General features: G+C 42.5%; 2 protein-coding genes across 3 annotated transcripts; both read left to right on the plus strand.

The window, feature by feature from the left end:
* The first annotated feature begins 6,431 nt into the window (after nt 1–6,431).
* Nucleotides 6,432–14,732, plus strand: eva1a (eva-1 homolog A (C. elegans)). Of its 2 annotated transcripts, XM_041941945.1 has the most exons (4): nt 6,432–6,501; nt 12,273–12,436; nt 12,620–12,976; nt 13,771–14,732. In XM_041941945.1, the coding sequence occupies exons 2-4, from the start codon at nt 12,334–12,336 to the stop codon at nt 13,881–13,883; spliced, it is 573 nt and encodes a 190-aa protein (XP_041797879.1). In that variant the 5' UTR covers nt 6,432–6,501; nt 12,273–12,333; the 3' UTR covers nt 13,884–14,732. The 2 variants fall into 2 exon arrangements, with proteins under 2 accessions (XP_041797879.1, XP_041797888.1); XM_041941954.1 differs by lacking the exon at nt 6,432–6,501 and having other exon boundaries at nt 12,205–12,436.
* A 1,859-nt stretch (nt 14,733–16,591) lies between these two features.
* On the plus strand, nt 16,592–24,944 carry xkr5b (XK related 5b). The gene is made up of 13 exons (XM_041942285.1): nt 16,592–16,762; nt 18,055–18,144; nt 18,266–18,371; nt 18,541–18,707; nt 20,982–21,115; nt 21,266–21,344; nt 21,662–21,831; nt 22,349–22,460; nt 22,805–22,972; nt 23,071–23,261; nt 23,437–23,520; nt 23,859–24,042; nt 24,250–24,944. Exons 1-13 carry the CDS (start codon nt 16,654–16,656, stop codon nt 24,942–24,944), a joined length of 2,289 nt encoding a protein of 762 aa, XP_041798219.1. The 5' UTR covers nt 16,592–16,653.
* The last annotated feature ends 1,204 nt before the right edge of the window (nt 24,945–26,148 follow it).

A 26,148-nucleotide genomic window follows, 5' to 3' on the forward strand; every position in this document is an offset into this window, starting at 1 on the left:
CTGTTCACTTGGACTCAAGGATGAACTGATTAGATTTTGGTGGTCAAAGGTTGCTGTGACCACACAAAACACATATTTAGCCATAACTCAAGAATTTGTACACTATGACAAAATTTCTCACAAATGTCTCCAGGGTCTCAACATTTGATGGAGTAAACCTTTTAAAGAAAAACATTCTATGAAGATTTTATTTTGGTTTTCTCTGGTTTTGGTTCGTGTCCAGGCAGTCAGTGAAGTTCAGTGTGGACTTGTCAGTGCGCACCAATAGACCTCATTAAGTCCTTCTTCACCCTCCACTGGCTCTGGGTCCACAGGAGCAACAGTCGTTATGTAACCACACCGAGCGGCTCTGCGAGAGGCTGCAGCAACACACAGCTGCGTAACTGAGTCGACCAAGTCAGCTGAGCTCAACCTGCTGAAACAGAGTGCCTTAGTGGTAGTAATGGATTTAATGCCACGGGACTGTGGTGATATAAAGGTGGTAAGCAATGGTGACTAATTCTTTTACACTTGATTGAAAACTAATGTGTCCCAGATGTACATGAACCACTTGACCAAAAAAATGACTCCAAGTTTTTAATTTCACACATTTGAAATTATCGCTTCAAATTATAATCTTCAATGATACTTTACTGTTCACTGATAACAGTTATGTAACATACACTTTTTCTTTTCCATTCCACATACAAACAAATTACAAAAAATAAATAATGTTATATTGCTTTGCAAGAATAAACTATAAAGAGTGCAATTTTGAACAATACCATCTCACATGGCACCAAGAGGATGCATGTGACCTGGATGTAATAATATATAATAATATAATTTCATTTTGTCTAGTACAAGGAAAGCTTAAATAGGACATGAGTATAGAGATGGAAACAGACAGCTCAAAAAAATCTCCTGCTGTGTTGTCTGTGTGGAGGTCATGTGAGTATTTACTGTATGAACGTGTGCAGACAGTCTTATGGACTGCAATTCAGAAATTGCTGTCCATAAATTAGAGAACAAAAAAATGCCTTTTCAAATGACAAATTGACTGATTTGAGAAGAAGCTGCTGGATCCACTCCTTATTTTGATCATGATCAGGGTATATAGAGTAAATCGTGTCGAGGTATTTGAACTGAACCTGTGAGGCTAGTGTTTTCAGCTGAAACTGTAAAACAGACCTTACATCCAGAATTTACCCCAGCAGCAGAATGGAAGTGTTGATTGGTGATCTTAAAGCTGCTATGATCAATACTTTTGGATCACATGACCGCTAACCCACAGTTCTCCTCAGCTCCGTGGAATTTTTTAGCATCTTTCAGCTCATTGATTGATTGTTTGTTTGTTTTTCCCACGACTTTTGGTTTCATATCACTGCTCTCATGAGGGACACACAGCAAGCAGCTGTTTTGAGTAATAAAGCTATGTACACTACTTGCTCATCACTGAACTGCAGACAGATACAGGAAGCAGCTGGAGGGTAAAGAAAGTGGAGCATTTAACAATGAAAAAGCCAGGTAGTTGCCTTACCTGGTCAATAGCTGGCTTTGTCACAACTACCAACTAAAAGGTACCTAACTGCCATTTGAGTTTAAGTTTTAATATTTATGTCTCTTTTTATAACTTCCATGTAAAAATAAACCACGACTCTTAAGTCATGGCCCTATAGGATTTTTTCTTCTAAATAAATGTACAGTAAGCACAGGGCCAGACAGAAGATGGAAATAGTGAAATGGTAAAGCGGCAAAGGGGTGGAATATGTCAAGAGAGTTGGTGAGTGAGATAAAGCATAAAAGAAAAGTGCAGTAAAGCAGAAGAGTGCGTAGTTTAGAGGCAGAAGGAGAGAAAACAGAGGCAGAGGGGAATAAACACATATGGAGACAGAGAGAGAGGCATGTGCATGGAGGATGAGTCTGAGAGGCCCTCAGTTCCACTTGGCTCAGTCATGGGAATGATTTGATTATCGCCACATGAACAGCTGTCTTATGTAACACACACACACACACACACACATACACAAAGGAAGAACTCAAAAATAATGAGGGGTCTGTGTTCTGGCCAAAAAACTACGCTGAGCAAAGGTGGCCTGTAGCAAGAGAGAGACGGGGAGTAAAAGAGAGAGCCCATATCAAAGAAAACTCAGACAGGGGCAGTCAGGTCTCTTCCTATTGTCACACAAAAACAACAAATGCTCTTAGGTTTCTTCATCTAGCAGCTGAAACAGGTGATTTTCAGGGTATAAACCAAATAGTTCTCATGAGCACTGTTTCTATTTTGAGCAGTGGTTGAAGAGGTATTCACATCCTTCACTTAAAGGTGCACTGTGGAAACAAACATGTTTACATTACGTATTTCTCACCCGCACGTGTTGTTTGTATCCTTGAGATCTAAAAATCGTGTTTATGCCTTGTCAGAGCCAATTTGTTGAACATATCAAGTTCTGGATTGCTTACATCCATGTTTGCGAACTTGCAGTCTTCTTCTTCACTGCCTTTGTTGGCACCCTCTGGGGCCTTGCAGGGAGCAGTCCTGGCTCCCTTCCTCTTTACCCTCTACACTGCAGACTTCACACACATTTCAGCTAACTGCCAGCTTTTTGCCAGCTGCAAAAGTTCTCTGACGGCTCTGCAGTCATTAGAGACACAGGGATTTGTGGATTGTATCAGTGTGAGTAGACTGTATCTGCTGAGGATGCTCAGGTCTTTCGGAGTACGGGGATGCCCCTCGACCAGGTGGAGGTGGTTGCTGTGCCATCATCCTGTCCCATGCTGCACACTCTGACAGCTCTGAGCCGCTCCTTCAGTAACAGGCTGCTTAACCTGCGGTGTGCGAAGCAGAGATACTGCAGGTCTGTCCTTCCTGCAGCTGTCACACTTCACAACACTGCACCCAAAAGACCACACACACCAAAACTGACTGCTTCTTACTATAACATGATCCCCTTCATCACTGTTACACTGCAAACTTTAGGATTACCTCATCTTATCTCAAATATGAATCTATAACAAAGCTGACCCTGTTTTATTTGCTGGTGGACTTGAACTAAGACAAGACTGCCCACACTCAAGGTTCAGGTGATGAATAATGAAAAGAAGTGCGAGGGGAGTGACAACTGGGCTGTTATGCAGGCCCAGCCTTGCCACCCAGCTTCTGAAACTCACAACTCAAGTCCCTTGCTGTTTCGGAGATGACTGACAACAATTCCCCTCTACTGCGCAGAGTTGACAGAGTTAATATTTCATCATGCTGTGCAGGAGGTGCAGAAATGGTTGTGTTATGGATGGTAAGTGATGTACGTGTTGTGCATTCTGAATGTAGAGCAAGACTTAGATCTGTGTTTGCTTTATTTATCAGTGAAGATGATAATGGGGAAGTCCGAAAAAACTAGTGACATTCCCAGCACTCGGCTTCGCTTTGTGTCGAGTGCTAATATGCAAATGTGAACATTAGCATGATGAATGTCATTGCGAGGATGTGAACATGATGATGTTAGCATTTATCACAAAGTATCACTGTCTGCCTAAAAAAAAAACCTCCTTCCTTCCAGTTTGAGTTCCACCGACCCGCTGACTGAGCTCCACCTCCGCCATGGCCAGGTGCATATTTCCAGGATACTCAGCTAACAATTTATCGGTTATAACAGTGCAGTCCAATTCAACAAAATACATCCCATGATGTTCAGTTTTGGTTGCATTTAGGGCAGTGGTGGCCTCATATTGGGTTTTTATCATATGAGAAATGCATTCTGAGCCTTCATGGACAAAAAAATATCAGAAAGACCTTCAATGTGGAAGAGACAGAGAGTACAGGCAGAGAAGGTGATGAAGGTGAGGAGAGGAAGAGAAGGGAGATTGCTCTGATGGGATGAGGAGAGACTCTGTGGACGATTTACAGATGACCCAGGACTATTTCTTCTTCACTTCTCTTTTATTCTGTGATACACAAACTATCTCACAGTGTAGAGGCCAGAAAATAAAGATGTCTGTTTTCTACCTTAGTCTTCTGCCCAGAGCATAATAACGACCTTAACAACCATGAAGGAATGACTGTAATTTTTTGTAATGTTCTCTCACTCCAGTAATTGTGCAATCTGCTGAGAGATGAGCGCTAAAATGTGCTGAGATTTCAGACTGACTGAAGCACACCCAGTATCACACTTTGAGTAATATTAAATGTTGTATAAACAGTTCATTAGCAACTGCCCTAATAACCCCTACAGAGGCAAGCATTTAGTTGTTGAGTCAGTCATTGGCACAAGAGTTTGAATGGGTATAAGAGGAGAAAGGGGGACCACTGAGACTGCATGCATGCTGATTTGAGTCGTTTTCAGCCATGCTAGGGACAGTACTGTCGATCCACTGGGCCAGACTGAAATATCTCAATAACTATTGGATGGGTTGGCACACATAGTTCCCAAAACATGTGTCCTCGTCACTTTTCCTCCAGTGCCACCACGAGGTTCACATTTTGGGGTTTTTTTTGTGATTGAAATTGGATGGACTGCCGTGAGATTTGGTTCGGTCATTAATTTTCCCTTCAGGATGAATTGTAGTGACTTTGATTTGTCAAAAACTTTGATTCATGACTAAATCCCCGAAAAACGTATGACATTCTCATCATTCTCAGCTTTAGTTTAGCATTCGTCAGCATTAGCTCAAAGCAGTACTGTGTCTAAGTGCAGCGTCACAGAGCTGCTGGTGTGGTTGTAGAGTCTTAGTATTGTGCATCGAAGGCAAAGGGATCAGAGCTGTACTGTCTGCTAGGTGGATGTAAGAACTCCTTTACAAACTGAGACTGTCTGAAAAAGGAAACCCCAGTTAGTTCACCCAGTTGCTTTCAAGCTATGAAGGCTAAAGCAGTAATACATATTCTACCTAAAAGCAAAGTTTAGCAGATAGTTTCAAGTACACCTTTGCATGGTGGCCCCCCACCACACATTCACTGTACCTGGTGAGGGCTGTTGCCCTGGACAACAGTTCGCCCCTGAAACCTGGAGGGTTTCTCAGCCCTTTTCTATTGCGTAACGTCAGCACAAAAATAACCTGCCGAGATGACAGGTTGGCTGATAAAATTTTCATAAACATTAACTGATATAAAGTTATTTTTAGAGAATTGTTGATGTAGCTCTGAAGCATCATTCCCATACTTCCATAAAATTCAGGCCAGCACAAACATGCACACAGACCCTTGGACACACTCATGTATAAGGTCCAAGCACAAACCACGAACAGCAGGCGTGTAATCATCCATCTATGTATGTGAACACGCAGTCAGAAGGTGAATTCCCAAATGTAGCTGAATGAAATCTTGTAACAATACTCTGTCTTTTACTCTGATTCATTGTTCCCTCTGTCTATTCATGCAAAATGGTGTATACACTGCACATTTTAGATTTTCATCTCATGTCTGTCTTGTTGATTCATCTCTTTGTTTTTCTTATTTGTTGTGTGCAACGCACTTTGTAAAACTGGTATTAAAAAAAATGCTACACAAATAAAGTTTATCATTATTACTATGATATGTTTATCACATGTTAGGACACCATTTCATAGGTGATAAATTCACATGGCATTGGCACCTGTGATTTTCAGATAATTCATATGTAAAATGTAACACATGGTATGTGAAAACCTCAATTTCACATATAAGAGACATATGTGAAATATATGAAATGTCATTTAATCATTCCACAAATCATCATGTGGTAAATGTAGTATATTCACGTTGAATTGTAAAGCATTCAGTTTGCTTTCAATTCACTCTGTCCCTCCCTCTCTCTCTTTACTCCTTCCTCTCTCCTCCCGATGAGTGTTCTGCATGAGAAGACAGAGGAACCAGGAAGGCAGAGGCAGCGAATCTGCATTTACAACTATGTGCACATGTGTGACTGTGTGTGTGTGTGTTGTTGAAAGTGTGAGTGAGAGACTGAGTGAGAGAGGGATGCAGACGTTCCGTGGAGAAAGAAGAGAGGGATTTGGCCGACCTGTCGGGGGGCTTTTGTGTCACATTTCTGCCCTGAGGACCTGACCTCTGTTCCTCTGTCTGGAAAATAACTGGGAAGAACTGCAATGGAATATCGGAAAACTCCTCTCTGTAAAACAGTCAGAGCAACATCCCTCCTGCTGCTTCCACATCAGAAACGAAGAAGGACTGAAGGAAGGAAAGACAGAAATTTTTAATTTGTATCTACTTGAGAAAGTGAAGAGGAGAGGAACGCTTGTATACTTTGGTCTATCTGACAACTGGGGGAGGACGTAGAGGATTTATACATATAATTATACTGTTAGTGTTTTATTTGAGGGAAAGGCAAAGAGCAGAGAGGAGATAATAGGAAAAGGAGAGGGGAGGAAAGGGGAGGAGAGAGCAGAGAGGAGAGTACAGAGCGGAGAGGAGAGAGGAAGGAGAGTGGAAGAAGAGGAGGCAAGAGGGGAGGAGAGGAAAGGTGGAAAGAAGAAGAGGAGTGGAGAGAGGAGTAAGCACACTACAGATAGGATCTTGGGCATGAATGAAATGTAAGTATGAACAGTGTTTTTGCTTGTGCATGTGGTGAGAAATGCACATGATGGTGATGCTGCAGAGTTGTAGTCACTGATGATCCTCTTGCTCTGATTCTGTCCGTCTCTTGTTTTGTCTGTGTGCATGCTGTTTCTGTGCCTCCCTCTCTGTCTCTCTAATCTCTGTGCAGGTCAGGTTAGATAGTAACGGTGCAGCAGCTGAGGGAAAGGCCAGTGTCACATTGCATTAGCGTTGCACACACACACAGACAGGGAGAAATACGCTTAAAGTGACAACTTAATATGGGTGATGTGTGTGAAGGGTGCCTGTGTATCTCCTGTGTGTGTGTGTGTGTGTGTGTGTGTGTGCCTCGTAAGATATGCTGAAATAGGCGTAGAAACCATATAGTCCTCTTAGCCACATGGAGAAAAACAAAGAGCTATTGTGCAATATGAGTTTGGCCATACGGCTCAGACACAGAAAGGAAAAGTGAGAGGAAGATGATGATTAAAAAAGAAGGAAAGAAGGAAGGAAAAGTGTCTTTCTCTCACACTGGCATGAATGTTTCTAAACTGTCTAAAGGGCCCTGATGCAATAAACCTGATGCATTCGGCTCTTCATGTAGTTTTAATCATGTTTAAAAGAAATATTTGACATTTTGGAAAAAGCGCTTATTTACTTTCTTGCCCTGTCTTAGATGAAGGGATTGACAGCACTCTTACAGCTGTATGGTAAATTTGAAACTACAGCCAGCAGCTGGTTATCTTAGCTTAGCATAAAGGCTAGAAATAGGGGGATTTTTTTGCCTTTGGACAAAGCAGACTTGCTGTTTCCCACTGTTCTGTCTTCATGCTAAGCTAAGCTAACCATCTGCTCATATTTGCCATACAGATATCAGAGTGTTCAATATTTTTTGATTGACAGCCACGATGATAGGTAGATGAAGTCATGTAAACATCAGTGTAAACAGCTCCTGTTGTCTAAACTCTTGGACAGTGACTGGCTGCAATGAGCTGGCTGCAGGCCATGTGTCTCAAACTAATGCCATTATATAACTGTGATGTTCAGCTGCCTGACAGTAAATTATGGCAGGATTTTCACTACATTTAGGTCTACCTGTCACGGCCCTGATGGAAACCTGTGTCTGTCTTTTTTTTTCACATCTTCTCTGCTCGTACCTGTTCGTAAAAGTTGCACAGCTGCACTCACTGCATGGAACACAGGGAGCAAAGCAGGTTTTATTCACAGAAAACAGAGCGTGTTTCGTCAAACGCTTAATGAAAAAGCGGGCTATTAATATACTAAACGATGAATTATTTGTGATGACATGATGACATGTTTTTTGCTGCAACAAACAATAACCCAAACTGTCAAATCCGAGAGACAGAAAGAGAGAGTAAGCAGGAGAACTGGAGAGAGAAGGGCAGTGATGTCCTGCAGCATTTACACATAGCATCACAAAATGACCCTGACAGTAAGTGGATTTAGAATTGCTCGGAGGTTGTGTTATGTTGCACTGCGATGTCATGCAATCTGTTGTCCTGTTGTTTCCTCTTGCACTTTCTGTGCTGATGCATTACAGTACGTTTTGACTGCTTTGTTAATTTTATAACATAATTACAGGCCTGAGGTGTGTTTTTATGCTAATGAGAATGTGAGGATGACACAAACCTGCTTTTTACTGGCCGCACGTTCTCAGAACTCTGTCAGACAAGGTGCAGATTTGTTCTTCATTGTGTGATCTCAGTTTTTACTCACGGGTCAACAGTGCTGCACCTTCTTCTTCAGAGTTTTTGCAGCAGAAAATACAAAAATTAGGCCAGTATGAGCATCTCTGAGAGCATCATCTATTTTTTATCTGTTCAAGTTTAAACTTTCGCCATGTCTTTATAGTGTCACAGCATGGGAGTACAACACGGAGGTTTCTTTATACTTCTGCACAGGTTTAGACTTAAAAGATTAAAGGCTGCTCTTTTTAAAAGTTGTGTTTTCAAGATATAACACATTTGCAGTTGTTTGTTGTGAAGCCTGGTCTGTCTTCATAAAATAGTTAGGCCCGTTTGCAATCATTAACAACGGCCTTAATGTGGCAAAAAGCTCATAAGCAGTCAGAAGACATTCACATGTAATGAGATGTGTTTAAAGCTGTCAGCTGGGGGAATCATGACACTCTCATGAAAATAAGAAGGCTCTACAAATAGAGAAAATCAATGTCTCTGTCCTTTTTACCCTGCTCCACTCTGTGTTTGTTCTTTCATAACAGGATTAACACTCACATCTACAGAGTTTAATTTTATTTGGAAGAGGAGATTAAAAAGTTTTGCACGGGAACATTATGAAATATTAGTTAAGAATGTCATGTTGTCACTTGTAATACAAGCCTTGCCGTGGGGCTTCACAAATTTTGTGTGTAATTATAGAGTCACGCTTCAAGCACAGCTCATACATTTAAAATGTCACTCAAATGGACAGATATTGCTTGAGTCAACTGCTACAATTTTTCAGATAAAGAGAATAAAAGTAATTTTGGATGCAGATTTTGTACATTTTTGCAGGATTTGAGTGCTGGTAAACCCAGTAATATATATATATATGCTGATAATATAGACACTCTTGCTCTGTCAGCGCTTATCTTACACTATTACACAAGATAAGCACAATGAGTGATAGCTGCTCATTTGCATCATCCTCAGTGAGAGGAGGAAGCTTTTAATTGGTGGACTGGCTGATGTAGACAAGTTTATTCTTAACCCTTCATGCTTGTGACCATTTAAAAGGAAAAAAAATCAGCGTTACCACTTCAGGTGTGTTTAGTAAATAAGTAAATAAAATGTATTTATATAGTGCTTTTCACAGACATAAGTCACAAAGTGCTTTACAAGGGCATGAAACATCAAGAATGCTGTGAGATTAATAAAATCCTTAATCCTAACTCACTGATAAACACACATGTGATATCAGGAAACAGCACAGACAGATTTTTGATGGGAAATTGTTTGATTTAAATGCTTTTTAGATTGGAGAAGAGATCAAACTACCAAATATTAAGTAGAACAAAACTGAAATATGCTTTGACTTTTTTCCTAAATTGTTAATCACCACATGACCCCTCAGATATATTGTGCTGAGAGGTCCTGAACCATTAATTCAGGTGTTTTTATCATTATCACTGATAAGATAACAACCGACCCTTGAGCCAGACTCAAAATATGATGTAATTGAAACATGTAAACTTTAAAATTGGAGCACAAAGAAACTCTGAGAGAAGTGCTCCATTCATAAATAATAATAAAAAAAAACATGATCAGACCTTCCTCGTTAAAGCCTCTTAGACTGTGGAGGCCTTAATGTGAGCAGATCAGATCAGGAAGAAGTTAAGAAAGAAAAGCACACAGTGCTCCACAGTGGAGTCTCCTCCCTTTCCGTCCTTGTCCTCCTCTACTTTCAGAGGATGAAGGATCCTCCTGGATCCTCTCCAGGACTCTTTAAACCCATTTCCCTCTGACATCTCTCTTGATCTGTCTCTACCATCACACATTTGGACCTGTGGAGTTAAAGATATTGTACATTGGGTATAGGAGCCATCAGTAACTAACGCACTGATGGTATTATCCTGAGTGTGCATGGGGGAGTTCCAGTCTGGGTGTGGGGCTACATGTCTAGACACAATGCAGTATAAAACTATTTGTCTCTTGCTCGACCCTACATTTAACCTGGGTGTTGCACACTAGTGTAGGCAATAAATGCTGTGGTATGTGGGACTGGTTGATACTGTGTACTTGTCCCTGAAACAAGCACATAGCACGTCTGGGCTCACTGCAAATGTTTGCATATCATGTCAGTGTCTCATTTACAGCTCAGTGCAACTAAATGAGAACTGGAGAAGATGGCTGAAAATATATATTCGATATTCTAAGGCTTGGTTGTGAACTTACAAAAGGAACAGAATACTAATGGATGTGAACACCCTGCTGATTCTGTAATTTGAGCGTGTTTACGTCCACATCTAATGAACCCTCTATAAATTTTAGCCCATTTTACACAGATCATCCAAGAGTTAAAGGCCTACGGGTCTTACACTGTGAGGACACAGCAGCCCAAGTTGAACGTTTTTCGCCTCATGCACTATTTCATTTGAAATCAGCATACTGCAGTCAGCAAAAACAATGAAAACAAATCAGAGTCACTGCTTCCAGTGTGACTTTCTTGAGCCCACAGGAGACGTCTACAGTTACTGAGCTTGAAACCCTTTCAAAGTGGGTAAAAGCAACAAGGCAGAACTCTAAAACTCTTAAACAGCAGTGTTGTTTTGGCTTTAAGACTCTGCTCAGTCCAATCTAGGTCCACCAGCTTGTCTTTGACAGCAACATCACATCTGCAATGTTCCCTTGTGTGTTTGTGTGTGTGTGTGTGTGTGTGTGTGTAGGCGTGTAGGCGGTCGCATTGTGGGGACTCACCTTCCTTATAGGGACACAATGCAGCTACATCTTGATCTGAGTGACTCTATTTACAAACTACAAAGAGCAAGTTGGCAGATGGCTGCGTGTTGCCACCTAGTGGTTGAGTTAGAAATTAGTCTGGTGACCCTTTTTTTTTACCCAGACTAGAATCAGTCATTTCAACAAATTTAAAAAGAGGGTAGGCCTACTTCTAATGTAGAGTCTGGCCCTCTAATAAATCCTTTATATTGTATAATACAAATAACAATATAGTACCACTCCTACCTGGATACCCCTACCACAATATATTACATTAAGCACACACTCAGTGCAAACTATGACTGGGTTTAAGACTGTTGATGCAGACATGCCAGCTGCATCAATGTGTTGTTGCACTTTGCTGCCAAAGAATCAGTCTTGCCAAATGCTCTTCTCTTGTGTCAGACACTGTATCTCTCTCTGTAAAAAGTACATTACAGCTCATTTTGCAATCTTCATTTTCATTTCCCTCTTTTTCCAGACGCCTTCCTCAAATTAATCTTTTCTAATGTTCTCCTGCATTTGTTGTACTGATACTACACAAGCTTTGAGTTCATCACAGTGTGTGTTTTTGTGTGAATGCTTTGCTAGTTACTTCGAGTGTTCGTGTGATCTTAAATCAAAATATTGGCTCCTTAATTTGTCTGAGGTATGAAGACCTCATGGTTGTCTCTTCCTCTAGTCCCTGCAGGCTAACAGCTCAGACATGTTTACAACAAGGGGAAAAGTGAGTAGTGATGCATAGATTAAAGGGTAAGGTGTCAAAGTTTCCACAGTACTCTATAATTAACTCATCTCTTCTCCATACAAGACATGTTTCAATGATGGATGACTACAAATGATTGGTGATACATTTTCTACACATCTCTTAAATCACACTTCAGTATTACAAAATAGAGTCTGGATCATTTTCATGAGCCTCCAGAGAGTTACAGGATTATTATTATTTCCTATATAATTGGTGATAACTATGATAAGGTGAGTTGCTGTAACTCACTGTGAAAGCAAATCATTGTTTTCAAGCTGTCATGGTGTAAATTTTTATGCTTTGGGAGGAAATCTACAGGTAGAAAGGGAGGGAGATTCAAGCAAACGCAGCTTTTAGATTCTCTGCATGTATCTACACGTTTGCAATTTCACTTTGAGGATGATTTAGAATTAAAAAATGTCATTATTCTTATTCTAACCTCTCAACCATCTCCTTTTCCTAATGCTCCTTCCCTTTCACCCTCCTCTCTCCCTTTCTCTTTCTTTCTTCTTGTTTCTGACCCTCCATCACCTCTCCTCCACACCTGAAACGTATAATCTAGGGGAGTCATGCCCTGTAAGCGCCACTGACCTCTGCAGGAGAAAACAAAAAGCTGTGAAATCATGAGCGCTCCAGCGACAGGAAGCCCGAATATGGAGGTGAAGGTGGTCTCCCAGGAGATGGCATTGCTTAGCAACATCCTGGCAGCTTACACCTTCATTGCAGGTACGTCAAATCAGAGAAATGGCCATCACACTGTAGTCAACATTACAGTCATGAGTATGCTATGAGATCAAGGGGGCAAAGAGAGAAAGATGGAGCTGCAGTCCAGTTACATTTATTTAATGTTAAACATTTGAATTCGCTGAAAACTTCTCAGGATTTTTCTCTTCATTCTCTCTCCTTCAGACCAACCTGAGAGGACAGCATTGGTGTTTCTGGGCGGTGTCTGCGCCGGCCTTCTCGTCACACTCTGCGCCATCGTCTTCCAGATACACTGTCGAGCTGACTGCCACTATGGCAACAGTAACCACCCTCACCATCGCCGCAGGACTGGGCATCATCACCGTCGCCATCGCAGCTGTCCCCACCATCAGCCTACTGACAGCAACCCAGACAGCACTGCTGTTGTTACCGCTGGAGGGACCGGGCCTGCCGGGGACAGCGAATCAGAGGACTGGGATGACACGTCTGACCTGTCGGCACGGAGACGCAGACGCTTTGAGAGAGCTCTGCTGCACGCCACCATGTTCACATCAGCTGAGGGTATCACAAACACAGACGCACACATATGACACACATGTGAGGACAGACCAAGATCCATATGACTCCACTCCACAAACCTTTTGAGGCAAATATTCTACTTTTACTCCACTACATTTACTTCACAGATATAGTTACTTGTTACTTTGAACATCAGGTCAATTAAAAAGTCATGAAAAATCTAATAATATAACATTCTGACAGGGGCCAGGGGGAACAGCCTAATGAAAGTTTAAATGTAATGTATTTTCATATAGAGTGCCATTGGCATTTTATATAAATCAAATATGTTTATACTTCTTTCACCACTGGCCAATGCAGTCAGTGTCCACATTTACTGTTTGGGCTGCATGTATTTTAGAGATAGTTGATTATGTCCTCGGGCATTGTTGTGATCTTTTGTCCAAATGGATTAAAGTGCAGATTAGAGAGAACAGTGGACAAGCCAAGACAACAGCCAACAGTTAAAACTACAACGTGTGTGTAAAACATTTTAATTCTACATCTTTCCATAAAACTGTTTTATATGGGTATTTGGAAAAGGCATTATCAGAGGCATTATCTTCATGCTTTTTCTTTGTGCCATATAATGTTTTGGTGCAACACACACACTATACGCACTACTGTCAGACATACACACACGTGTTCATACTTTGAAATATAAAAGTCTTCTCAATAGTGATGTGAAATTTGAGGGTTATGTGAATGGACAGTGTGTGGGCATGCTTTAACCCTTTTTTGTCCATGTGTGTCTGTGTGTGTATGTGTGTGTGTGTGTGTGCATTCCTGTGTGTCAGAGCTGGACCGGGCCCAGAGGCTAGAAGAGCGCGAAAGGATTCTCAGAGAGATCTGGATGAACGGCCAACCAGACATCAGTACAGTCACTCAGAGCCTGAACAGATATTACTGACGCATAATCAAACATGCACACAGCCAGACGGACGTGAAGAAAGACAAACAAACAGCTGGACGAAAGGTGAATGAATGGATAAACGCATGAAAAAAACACTGGATGCAATGAACACAAAACATCAGCTGTGGAGCGCTGTCTGTACTGCACCAAAGAGACTCCAACAAATCAAAGTGTTACTGACAGTCGTGCCTGGAGCCGTCCCCTCCGCTGCGTAAACAACAAGGAAAACATATGAGTTGTGATGGCTCGGCCCCCCAATACAGGATGATACCAAAGTGTTTGGAAGAAGAATATCCTCTTGCTCCAAAATGCCAACAAGTAACACAATGGACCTACAGAGAGCCCACACTGCGAAACAGCGTTCCGCTGCTTTTGGTGAAAACTCACAGTGGATTTTATAACTTTTCAAATTTCTAACAGGTGCTTTTTGAAATCACTGTACAGAAGCGGAACATGGAGCCTTGTGCTGCAGCTGTTTATGAGTGTATGGGTTCAAATATTGGTGATACTGTGTTCTTGCACTTTTTTCACCCTTTCTTTTCTGTTTGTAAAGCTGATACAATCAAGTGGTGAGAACTGAAACCTAAATTAAAGGTAGCAGAAATCATACAAAAGAATCAAATGTGGAGAGCCGTTCTATGCCGAGATGGATTTACTGGTGCTTTTACTGCTGTAATTCTGCATCCTCAGATAAAGAGAATGCACACTTATTGGAAAGGCACAAAATGGCTGTTGTGGCTGATGAAACATGTAATGTTTAACCTGACAATTTGTTGGTTGCATCTGCAGGCTGGAGGCTTATCAGCTATTGTTGCACATTAGGACAGCAGGTCATCGTGTTTGACAGGATCATGCTGCCTTTCTGTATTTGGCTCAGGTGATAATGAGCTGAAAAAAATGAATAAAGTTTTTTGTCTTCTGTACATATAGTATGGTTGAGTAAAGTCCACTATTAATGCAAAATATAGTGGCTCACATTTCAGTTCTGGGTTTTCTTTGGGAAAGTTTTGCATGTATCTCACCCAGTGTGAGGAGAGCTTATGGACTATGGTAGGAGCCCTGTGTTGGTGCACAGCATTAACAATGAATTTCAAATTTTACCAAATATAACCAGGCAATAGTAAGGGGTCTATGGCCCAGGTCAGTGGTATTCACAGCCCCTTTCAAAGTCCACCCTAAACCAAGGAAAAGGTCTAAGATGGGCAGGAAACTGGTGTCAAAGAGAGGACCAGCACTGGGTGTCTAGTGCACATAGCAAAGAGTCAACGGTCATGGGCCTACAGCACCTATACAGTCCACTGGCCAGAGAGGACCAGGACAAGGTTCACAGGCAAATTAGAGCACCAGGTCAGTACCAAAAACACAGAGAGTACTGTGGAGCGAGAGGGCAAGGAAGAGAGCAACATGATGCCCACAGTGGGCAGGACACTGGGGTTTGGAGAGCCATTCTGGAGTAGAATAAGCCACAAGCTAGTTATTCTACTCACACTTGCCCTCATTTAGCTCATGCTATCCATAAAATAATACAGTACATAACCAAATTCTGCAACAATCCTCACCTCTAAGCTGCAGCGACCCTGCAGGAAGAAGAAAATATCACTTGGGAAAATGATTAGGAGTCCCAGTAGCAGCAGCCACACTACTGACCCACTGACCTGTAAGTCACACTGACCAGTAGTGGAAAGCAATGACAGCATTGCATTAGCACAAACACAAACTTATACAACACATTATAGAATTGGAGCTTGGGCTGTTTGTTTGGTTCTAATCAATGGAGACATATCCATCAAGCTCTTCAGAATTACAGAGAGGTATTGAGTCAATAGTATCAACACAATGCAGGTGGTCCTGCCAAACAGATTTCCAGTGCACACTTTTCCATACACTAATATATATTCATTGGACTCAGACTCCTCCTGGTGTCCATAATGTGCCTGTGCTCCCCAGACCATACCACAATAATGACATAAGGACAGCATGAAAAGCCAAATGGCAAAGACTCAAGGCAAAAGGAAAGGATGGACATGAAAAAAACAACTTGCAAACAGATAATTAGAATGAAAATAAATAGATTTTAGACATTAGATATGTAGTAACCAAAATAAAAACTTTTACTGACATCAAAATGGATCATCAGTACCACTATCATCCATGCTGTAATCAATAAATTGATCATAATAAGAAAAAGTTCAAGCTCGCAGCTGTTGCTTCAACTTTTGCTTTATTAACTTGCATATTTTCCCAAAAAATAAGTCTGTAAACTTCAGGGTCTTACTTTGATCCTGTTACACTGATCTGCAGAAGGCATACCATGTTCCTTCTGCCCTCAATGCTCACATGTAGCATGTCACATGTACACTAAAAGCAACTCAAATGATTGTTAAAAATGAATGTTGGGATTGTTATGGTGGTCCTAAAAGTCTAATTTAGGGGAACATATAAAAGCCATGAATATCCACGAGACAAGGCAGAGAAAAGGAGAAAATGTGAGGCAAACTGCACCTGATCACCTGAAACTTGACCACTGACTGCTTCTAGGGGTAGACCTCATATCTCCATATCTCTCAGGTGCCTGTTTTGGGCTGTCTCGCGCTCTCCACCGGCGCTGTCGCTTTAACGGGACGGGCGGTGACGTTGGGACGGGGACGCGGAGCAGCTCTAGGAGGCTGCAGAAGCTGGACCGACTCCCGCCCGGGACCAGCACACACACACTCACACGCACACTGTCTCCGCTGCAGAATCCGACAGTTCGGCTTTTCGATCCGCTATGAGGGACTACTCGGCGACTCCGAGCAATGGAGGCGCGTGCATGCCGTGCTGTCAAGTTTGCGTCTTCGCCTTTACCGCATTTCTCATCATTGCGGAGAGGACGGCACGTGAGTCCTACCTGGGACACACACACACACACACACACCCACACACACACCGATGATCAAACCGAGCGTTGTGTCACTAGTGGTGTGCCAGTAGATTAGAATGTGGTGGTATGTGCCCGCGCGCATTCCTGTTCTGTGTTATTTGACTTTATTCGCGTGCGCGTGCATGGCTACAGTATATGGATGTACAGACAGTGCGGGGGGGCGCTCGCGGCTGGAACAGAGAAACTTGCGCGTTCTGGATGAGACAGATGGCGTTAGGTGTTGTGTTGTGCTTAAAAATCTTCTATGATCCAACATGTGAAGTTTCACTACAGCGGCTGTCTGTCGCTGTGTTGTCATGAATAATAGAATCAAACCAGAGTCTGCAGTCAGCACTGGTGCGCCTCTTTCCTATTTTTATACGCTGCATGTTATGAAATCCTGTATGCAGCAAAACTGCAGTCTCATGCAGTAGTTTCCCATCTTTTAAACTGCATCATTTCAGCTTCTGTGGGATCTTTCGTGCTCAAAAACAAAGCGGAGCCATGTTGTCATATTTCAGCGCCCTTTTTTTTTGGAGGTGCATGAATGGACGAGGGGATGGGCGTACCCCAGGATGGGGCCTAGTCTGGCCGGACAGCCCGCCTGTTTAGCAGCTACAGCTTCAGGTTACATGTGTGGAGGGATGGAGAGCAGAGCCGCAGAGCTCAGGCAGGCCAATGTGGTGTGGAGAAGAGTCTGTCTGTAAGTGAGGAGAGGAGGCAGCACTCATGTTGTCAATAAACCTGAGATGGGCAGCAGAACAGAGGTCATATAAAAGAAGTGTGGGCGCTGACAAGATAAAAACAAACTAAATGTTTCATGTTCTGGCAAGTAGCCGCTGATCAAATGCTGTTGCCCTGATGCAAACACTATTCTAAGCACTACAACATATGCAATGGCACACAAAATACTGCAAGTCTGTTGTGTCGTATATATACAATATCTGTTTTATGGTTGTGATTGTGTGTACAGGTGAGGTTTGCCCATAAATGCAAAGCGGGATTTACCTGTTCATTTGTTAGTCTTAAGATTCAGACTGCATTACAATTTTCGATTGCATCACATGCAGACTCAGCTGACAGCAACATCCTGATTACAAATAATTGAACCACAAAGTGTATCTGACCCATTATGATTCATTTCTACCTTTGGTGTGAGTGGATTACTGATTTTGTATTGTAGCAATCCCATGAGGTCAGTAGATCTAAGCATGTCTTTGTGTTTACTTGACAGAGTGTACATGTGTGTTTTTACCCTTCTTTCCTCAGTGATCTACTGCTTTGTGTACTACCTGTGGGTGGGTCACAACTACTGCTATGCCTATCTTGCTGGCTTCACTGCACTGTTCCTGCTGCCAGGTGAGACAACAATAAGAGACAGCAAGCTAGATAGCTAGATAGATAGATAGATAGATAGATAGATAGATAGATAGATAGATAGATAGGCACTTTGTTTATATTGTGTCATTCTGTTTCCCAGGTTGGGGTCCTCAGTGGCTCAGTTACCTGTGGTACCTGTCAGATGGACGCATCCGCAGGAAGTCTCTCACCTGGACACACATACTGCACCTCGGTATATTCAAAAGGTGAGCCAACCTTGTGTATGTGCAACATGGACAGCTTATAGTAAAAGCCTGACAAACTGAACATTTGTTTGTGTTTGGTGATTATGGTGGTAATGTTTATGGTGATTTTCTTTTAAATTTCCTTTTTCCTCTCTGTTTCTTTCTCTTGCCTCCCCTCTGGTCTTCACAGGCTGTTGGAGTGCATGACTCTGCCAGATGAGGACGTGTATGGTGAGATCATGCAGCAGGCTGATGCATCCGCTTTACGTCTGTTTGAGGCCTTGGTGGTCACCCTGCCTCAGACGCTGCTGCAGACCTATGTGCTCATCTGTACTGATATAGGAATCAAGTCTCCAGGTACAGGGGCCTAATAGAGAATGTAGACAGTATGGTTGCAAGGGGGGTAAGCTCTGCAATAGTACACATGGTTTGTGTTTTTGGTAGTGACAGAATGTACAGTGTGTGTTGTCTGACGATAACCAGCAGTGCATGAACCAGCAGCTTTCAAAAGGTTGCATTCAGACATGTGTCAAGACTAGCAAACATGGTGGTGCATTTAGCAGCTAAAATGCCAGATATTCTCCTCTTGAGTTGGCGTTGGTGGGTAGAGTACCGAATAGTTTTAAATCAAGTAAAACTAAAAATTAGCCATAAAAATTGCTCAAGTAAAAGTAAACATTATGAAAGTATGTAAGAAACGTAAAGGTAACGATAAGATCACTAAAATATTATGCTTGCCAGTTGTCAAGTGTACTCTCATATACTATCTGTTGTTTTCTTGATATGGACATGGCAAATCAAACCAGTTGCTTTGATACAAAGGCTGCTGCATGTGATTTGCAATAGCACAGGCAACCAGAGTAGCATGGTTATTCCTCAGACACTGATGAACATAATCTAACAGCGTTAAGAATTATTGTGGCACACAGAACAGTCCATTGTTGAGTGAAGTAAGGTAAGCCTATATATAGAGGGAGACCTGTGCAACCCAACAGGACTGTTTTATCCACCCATATTTGCTCTCTCTCTACGCCTCTCAAATACTACATTCATTCATACATTCATGAATGAATAACAACTGCTTGCCTATTTAGTGAAAGCAAAGCTCAGTTTCACCGGCAACAGTCTTTATAATGAATTCACCATCAGGCATCACTATAAAACAAATGACAACCAATGCAAATCAGAGAAAAAACAAATAGGCCAATTTCCATCAAAAGAAAGTCATGCTCTGCACAACCAGAGGATTCTGTTACTAGAGAATGTTTGTTTTGTTATTTGGGTTTTTTTTTCATTTGCTCATGTCATTTGCATTTGAATACTAAAATGCCATTCAACCAAACTACCTGGCATACAAGTTAACTTTGTGTAGTCAGCTCCCACTTACCAAAAGTTGGGATGAATATTATTTGCAAATCAAATAATCTCTGAAAAAATAATACCTCAGTTATCTTCTCAGCTAACAACACGGCCACCAGTTGTGTAGTGTGCCGTTACTGGGTTTGAGTTGCATTAGAAGAACAACTAAACCTTAATTTGAAAAGGTATTTGTCTGATTTTTTCAATATTTGCATTTGCTCAGCTCATTAATAGAGACCAGTTATAGCTCTCCAGCGTAACCATGCACGCACACAGGACACCTTGCACTCATTTCAGTTAATGTAGCAAAGTGCATAGTAGATGACAGACTAGTTGTAATGAAGGTATAAATGGTTAAAAGTAGATTATTAGCACCCAAAAATAAGTGAGTAAAAAATACACTTAGAAAAAGGACTGTGAAAAGTTACCGTTCCTTAAAAAAACTACTTTTTTTACTCATTTGTGTTACTTGTACGAGTTACTGCCCCCATAGATACCCCCCCTCCAGGTACTTTCATCATGATTAAAGTCACAGTGACTGGACTGGAAGTAGAACTCGGCTGGTTATCCACTTCATCACTTCCTACATAGCACGTACACCACACAGAATCTATTATACATTAGTGCACAGTTGGACAATGCAATAATAGGCCTAATGGTCTACATTGTCTCACTGCAGAACAACTCAGTACTTCACGTGTACTGTGCAAATATCTTTTACCATGTCACTGATATTTTAGATGTGAGTTGTGCTTTCAGGCAGATCAAATATAAAAATATGATACTTAAACAATGAGGATCACATAATTAATGTGAAAAGTGTCGCACATAGTGACAAAGCTGCAGAGAATTAACACCAACTCTGCAGTGCCCTTCAGCTCTACAGAACAGAACACTGTTTTGGTTGTGTCTCATTACTCTCAGAAGTGTTACATCCAGATGCACCAGGCAGCTAGGTCTGATAAACCCACTGTACTGCCCAGCACCGAATATTTCCCTCAGGAGTTGATAGAGACCACAACAGAGCTCAAAGAGAGTGAAAATGTCCCTCTGAGTCTGCTTGATGTGAGCAACTGTTAGCTAATCTGTTCACTTTATAAGGTGAAAACCCCAAAACGAGTAGTGCATGTTCAAATCCAACCAGTTTCCCTTCCATCCATTTATTAATGTGCATCTGCAGCAGATCCATATCTGCAGTAAATTGTGTATAAAGCATTACAGCATCTTAATGTTCACATTTATTGCCTCTCTCTTCCTGCTCTCTCTCTCTAGCCTCAGTGTGTTTCGCGGTGTGTTTGTTGTCTCTTGCCTGGGCCTTGGTCCTCTACGCCAGAGCCTGTTCACTCATCAGACCAGGACACCTACAAATGACCCCCGCTGCCATTCTCTGTCGACTGCTGTGGAGGGTGGGCATATCTAAACAACCTTGCAAAGGCCAATACATGCATCAAGATAACAGCATCAGTATAATGAGGGCCATATTTACATGCCTGCGTTTGATATGTCATGAGTGGTGTTTTGACTTTGAGTGACAGGCCTATTTTCTCTGTCTGCAGGTCAGTATGTTGGGATCTCGTTTTGCTGTTCTCATGCTCTTCACACGCATCTTTAAACAATGGATCCTGGGAGTCATTGGTAAGTCTGGATGCTAAGGCTTCGTTGCAAAGCTCATATGTGTTGAATCTGACAAACGGTCCATTTTCTGTTGAATAAGGACGTAAGTGGTGTGGTTTTTCAGCCGAACACATTGAATCATATTGTTGGGTGAGTATTGGTGAGGACAACCTGTCATGGCCCCCCTCCTCTACCGTCAGGTTTACAGTGAACAATTTCATATGATATGCTCTGACATAGTGACACATCATAGTGTGTTTATGTATGTATTAAAGGTTTAATGTTCAATGTTTGTGTGTGTGTGTGTGTGTGTGTGTGTGTGTGTGTGTGTGTGTCAGGTGTGCACTGGCTGGGGGCAACTTTCTGGATGGTGTCCCAGCAGACTGATATAATTCGTTCAACTAGTCGATGGAGAATCTTCAACCTCGTTCTGGGAGCCATTCACATCTTCCTATTCCTCAATGTGAAGTACGGTCAATCCAGATGCCGCATGGCTGGCTTCTACCTGGTATGAGTGTGTCTCTTCAATTTATAGCTGACACACAACATTTGAGGGTCTAAGAAAGCTGTTTTAGATAAAAGAAGTTATGAGGTAAAAGATAATAGTCTAACATTATTGTCTCTTACCTGGGCCCCACAATACACAATACAAACATGTTTGTTTGTATTGTGTATTGTGTTTTAAAGTGAAAATGATTGAATCAGGTGCATTGTAACTGTGTAAGGCATAGCACTGATAATTCCAGGTTCAGGGGGTCTGACCACATACCAAAAACACACACCTGTGATATTGTAATGTGATATATAAAAGTGTCCCACCACAAAATGGCATGTTTAAGGTGCTGATTGTGACCACAACGGCTGAATCAATGTAATCTGTAAGACAATGGTTGAACAACAGTCAGATGTACAGTAAGATGAATAAAAAAAAACTACAGGATATACATTTAAATGTGAGAAAAATATTGATTTCACATGTGGCAAAAGGTGAGCATCTTCCTCTGTTTCTGTTTGTTCTTCTTCAGGCTATGTTCTTGGAGAACGCGCTTCTTCTCCTGGCCTCCTCCTGGTTGTTCACCATGGTGTCGTGGGACACTGTGGGAATCCCGGCTGCAGTGTTCTGTGGCTTCCTCATCGGTGAGACACACGGCAGCGCTCTGGAAAACAAGACGTCTGCAGCGTGTTAGCGGTTCTATGAGGCTGTGTTTAGGCGCAGTGTTGCTGAGAGCTAAATGCTAATGTGGGCATGCTAACATGTGACACCCACATGACGTAGATACAGGAAATCACTCAATACGGCAAACTGTAGATACATATTTGTGCAAATGCATTCTCTCTTAATTATGTATGAAGTGTATGTTCTGAGTCTGTAGAGTCATTTCTTTCTTTTCTTTTCACATCTATCAACTTTTACACACACTTGCACAGTGTTATTTCATGTCCTCTCCCTTCCTCTTCTATTCACCTGTTCCTCTCTCCAGGAGTGATCGCGTTGGTGCTTTACTATCGTTTCCTCCACCCTAAGTCCTTTGAGATTTTCCAGAGTATTCGCCATAGGGGGATAGGTGGAGCCTGCATGGAGCGTGGCTCTACACTGTCACTGGAGGAGAAAGTCACACCCACTTTTCATCACCATGCAACACTGTCTGGTCTGTTAAAGTTCTATCTATCTATCTATCTATCTATCTATCTATCTATCTATCTATGTTTGTATTATTATAATGGCTGTGGCCGTTAATCTAATCAGGAGGTGGGACCCTCATGGATCTCCCTATCCAATGGGAAGGCTGGAAACATCACCACTGGCTGCTGATTCGCTTGGCGATGAAGACGGGGGATGTAACTAGGATCTGGTCGTCGTATGGAGAGGGGGGACTGGCAGGACTGATGGGTCTGTCGGAAGAAGTTCACTCCCCTGATGACTTTCGTGTCCCTCGGGTGAGTTGCATTCCTATTGGTGAAGTCCCTGCTTAGAACGGCTGTTGGCTTTAGTCGTGAGACAACTTGAACTTGAAAAAGTGTGAATTTTTACTCACCTGTCCTCCTGTCCTCCATAGCATGCAGCCGAAGTGCAATATCTTTTAAGACTGTTGTTTCTGCTGTGATTTCTCAGGTTCCACCTGTTCAACCGCAGCTTCCTCAGACCTCACAACCAGCTCCTCAACCAGCTCCACCACAGGTGACCCAGGCTCCACAGGCAAGATCTTTGTTTAGCTCATTGATCATTTAACCTGTAATTCAAACAAAGAATATAGTAAATTTGTACTTAAAGCCAATTTTTTTATTTGAAAATGGAGACGAATGAGCCCTAACTAGTTTTCACCAGGTTAAGCACATTTTTCTACAAACACAAAAGCTGCTATTATGATCACGATTTCTACACAGTGGCTTTCAGATTCTTGTAGTACAATGTAGTGATGTACAGAGAGATTGAGTAGGAAAGCATGTTGTGACCCACAAATGTCTGAAGGTAACTTAAGAAGCGTGTCTGTTCAGAAAACATGTAGTTTGCTCAGCTGTCTGTCTTGTCTCCAGGTGAGAGAGGTGGTGCATCCACCAAAGCCAGCTCCATCCACTGTAGTAGCCAGACCGGTGAGAAAAGCTCCCCCCACAACAATCCAGGACATGAGAAGGTTTCCAGAGATCATCCCAGTCCAGGAGGTCATTCCTGAAGAGACCGCAGAAGAAGATTCCAGCGCTCCACCATCAGAGGACAAAGGTTAGATAAACACTGAGCCTCAAACTATCGTCGTGACAACGATCATGTTGATAAAGTCCGACTGAGCGTACATGATGACATGACTGGATCGACCTGGTTTGTAATGAGGGAATGATCTGGTGCTTTAGCTGTTAAATGCTCCACCATGTTCACCAGCTAGTTTGTCACTTTGCCTCTTAATGTGTCAATGTGATTTCATTTTTGAAGGTGATGAGGAGTTTCAGAGCGCTGCTTATGGCTCACCAACACTTTCATCTCCACGGCAACCAGGAAGCCTCCGCCACATCGACAGCAATGCCGGGACCCTGACCGAAGCCTCGTCCTCTGTGGGTTCCCTGGACATCAAGACTCCCGGCTGGTCACCTGAGCGACGTTCACCTCTCCTGATTGGTTCCCCGGAGAGAAAAACAGCGGCACCTGGAGAGTCCAGTACCACACTGTACTTCAGCGCGGATGCACAGTCTCCGTCCAGTGGGAGCTATCTTGGGTGGGGCTCCGAGTTGTCACCCATTTCCACCTACAGGAGTCCCTACCGGATCAGGGAGGCTCGTTTTGTCACATCCACCCCGCGACTGGAGCCTCGAGCTGGTGCTGAAAGTCCAGGCCTGGCCCCTGTTGTTGTCATCCCTGCCACTCCTGGTACAACACCAGGGGGAACCCCCAGTGCTGCGAGCCCTGCTGCTTCTACCCCTACAGCTTCAACACCTGCAGCTCCAACACCCGCTGCTTCAACACCTGTAGCTTCTACACCCGCCGCCTCGACTCCTGGTGCTTCAACCCCTGGCGCTTCGACTCCTGGTGCCACCACGCCCGGCACTCAGATCATTCCTATCACTCCAGTCATCTCCCATGCTCGCAAACAGATGGTCCAGTTCGTGGACAGTCGAGAGAGGGCGGTGTAAGGGGGTTGGGGGTGAAGGGGAAGGGAAATCCTGGGTGGGCAGTGATGTCTTTTTCAATTTAGCAGTCAAGGCTATACATGAATTCATGCATTAACTAGGTTAGGGAAGGCTTGGTGGGGAGTTAGGGGACATTTTCAGCTCAGATCATTTCAATCAGCCATGGAGGGATATACAGTATAAATTATGATTTATGTTTTTCCCCTGGCACACAGATATATGAGTTAATTTTGCAGAAAAATTGGGATGCATCGGTAGCAGAGTGGCAAAACATTTGCCAGCCATTGCAATTCTTAACAGTGGTACGTCTGGCCTTGCTGCACGTTCCAACTAAGACATTCAGCAGTATTTATGGGTGGGAAGGCAGTGATGGACCATGTCCTTGTTGGTGCAGTAGCAACTCCTGGTTGGTTAGAGCGTCTGCAAGGAGGAGGGTGTGATAGTGTGGACCTCCACACTACCAGATTCATGTGGGTCAGGCGATTGTCTGTTTCCTACCAGACCACTAGCGGAGTTGGCAGCAACAAACACAGCTGTATGAGGGAATCGGCCATTGCAAATTGGAGGGTGGGTGGGTCACTTCTTTAAAACCTTTTGATGAAAAACATTCACTATACACTACAGATCGGCATTTACAGAAGATTGGATCTGGCTTACTCATCAAAAGAAAACAGATAAACATTCACAGGTGCTAATGAATGTGGGGAATCACTTTCATTCATTTAGATAAGTCCTCACACTTGGTAATTTTTAATCATTTGAAACTAACCACAGAAAACCTAAAGCAGTTAAGTCTCGTGTACTCAGGCAGTGTAGTTGACTGAGGTTACCTCCAGCGTAAATAATCGTAATTATTATGATTATATTTGAAATGATGAACCAGAAACAACCATATCAATCAAGGCAGAGTTATTTGAATGGTATTTGGAGCTCAGTGAAGCAGAATTTTCTAAATGAACCAGGTAATTAAACTAGTTTACAATAACCAAACATACTGACCACCAGGCTGCTGAGCAGAATCTCCTGTAACACCACTTGCCAATGCCAGTCTCTTTTTTTAATTAGCCTCACTCAATAATCCAATGATCAGTTATGAAATAAATAAATCATGCAGATTTATACATATTCAAGCATACCGTCAAAGTCATTGATAGTATTATGCTAGTAAACGCTTTTGATGATGCTGACCATCCCGCCCAGTCTTCAG

This window comes from Chelmon rostratus, chromosome 1, assembly GCF_017976325.1.
Source record: "Chelmon rostratus isolate fCheRos1 chromosome 1, fCheRos1.pri, whole genome shotgun sequence".
Taxonomy (NCBI): domain Eukaryota; kingdom Metazoa; phylum Chordata; class Actinopteri; order Chaetodontiformes; family Chaetodontidae; genus Chelmon; species Chelmon rostratus.

Excerpts from the sequence above, each read along its gene's own strand:
- eva1a (XM_041941945.1), top strand. The coding sequence starts at position 12,334 with ATGAGCGCTCCAGCGACAGGAAGCCCGAATATGGAGGTGAAGGTGGTC. Across the intron at positions 12,437-12,619 it reads AGCTTACACCTTCATTGCAG|ACCAACCTGAGAGGACAGCA; the intron begins GTACGTCAAATC and ends TCTCTCCTTCAG. Across the intron at positions 12,977-13,770 it reads CATGTTCACATCAGCTGAGG|AGCTGGACCGGGCCCAGAGG; the intron begins GTATCACAAACA and ends CCTGTGTGTCAG.
- xkr5b (XM_041942285.1), top strand. The coding sequence starts at position 16,654 with ATGAGGGACTACTCGGCGACTCCGAGCAATGGAGGCGCGTGCATGCCG. Across the intron at positions 18,145-18,265 it reads TGCACTGTTCCTGCTGCCAG|GTTGGGGTCCTCAGTGGCTC; the intron begins GTGAGACAACAA and ends TCTGTTTCCCAG. Across the intron at positions 21,116-21,265 it reads TCTGTCGACTGCTGTGGAGG|GTCAGTATGTTGGGATCTCG; the intron begins GTGGGCATATCT and ends CTCTGTCTGCAG.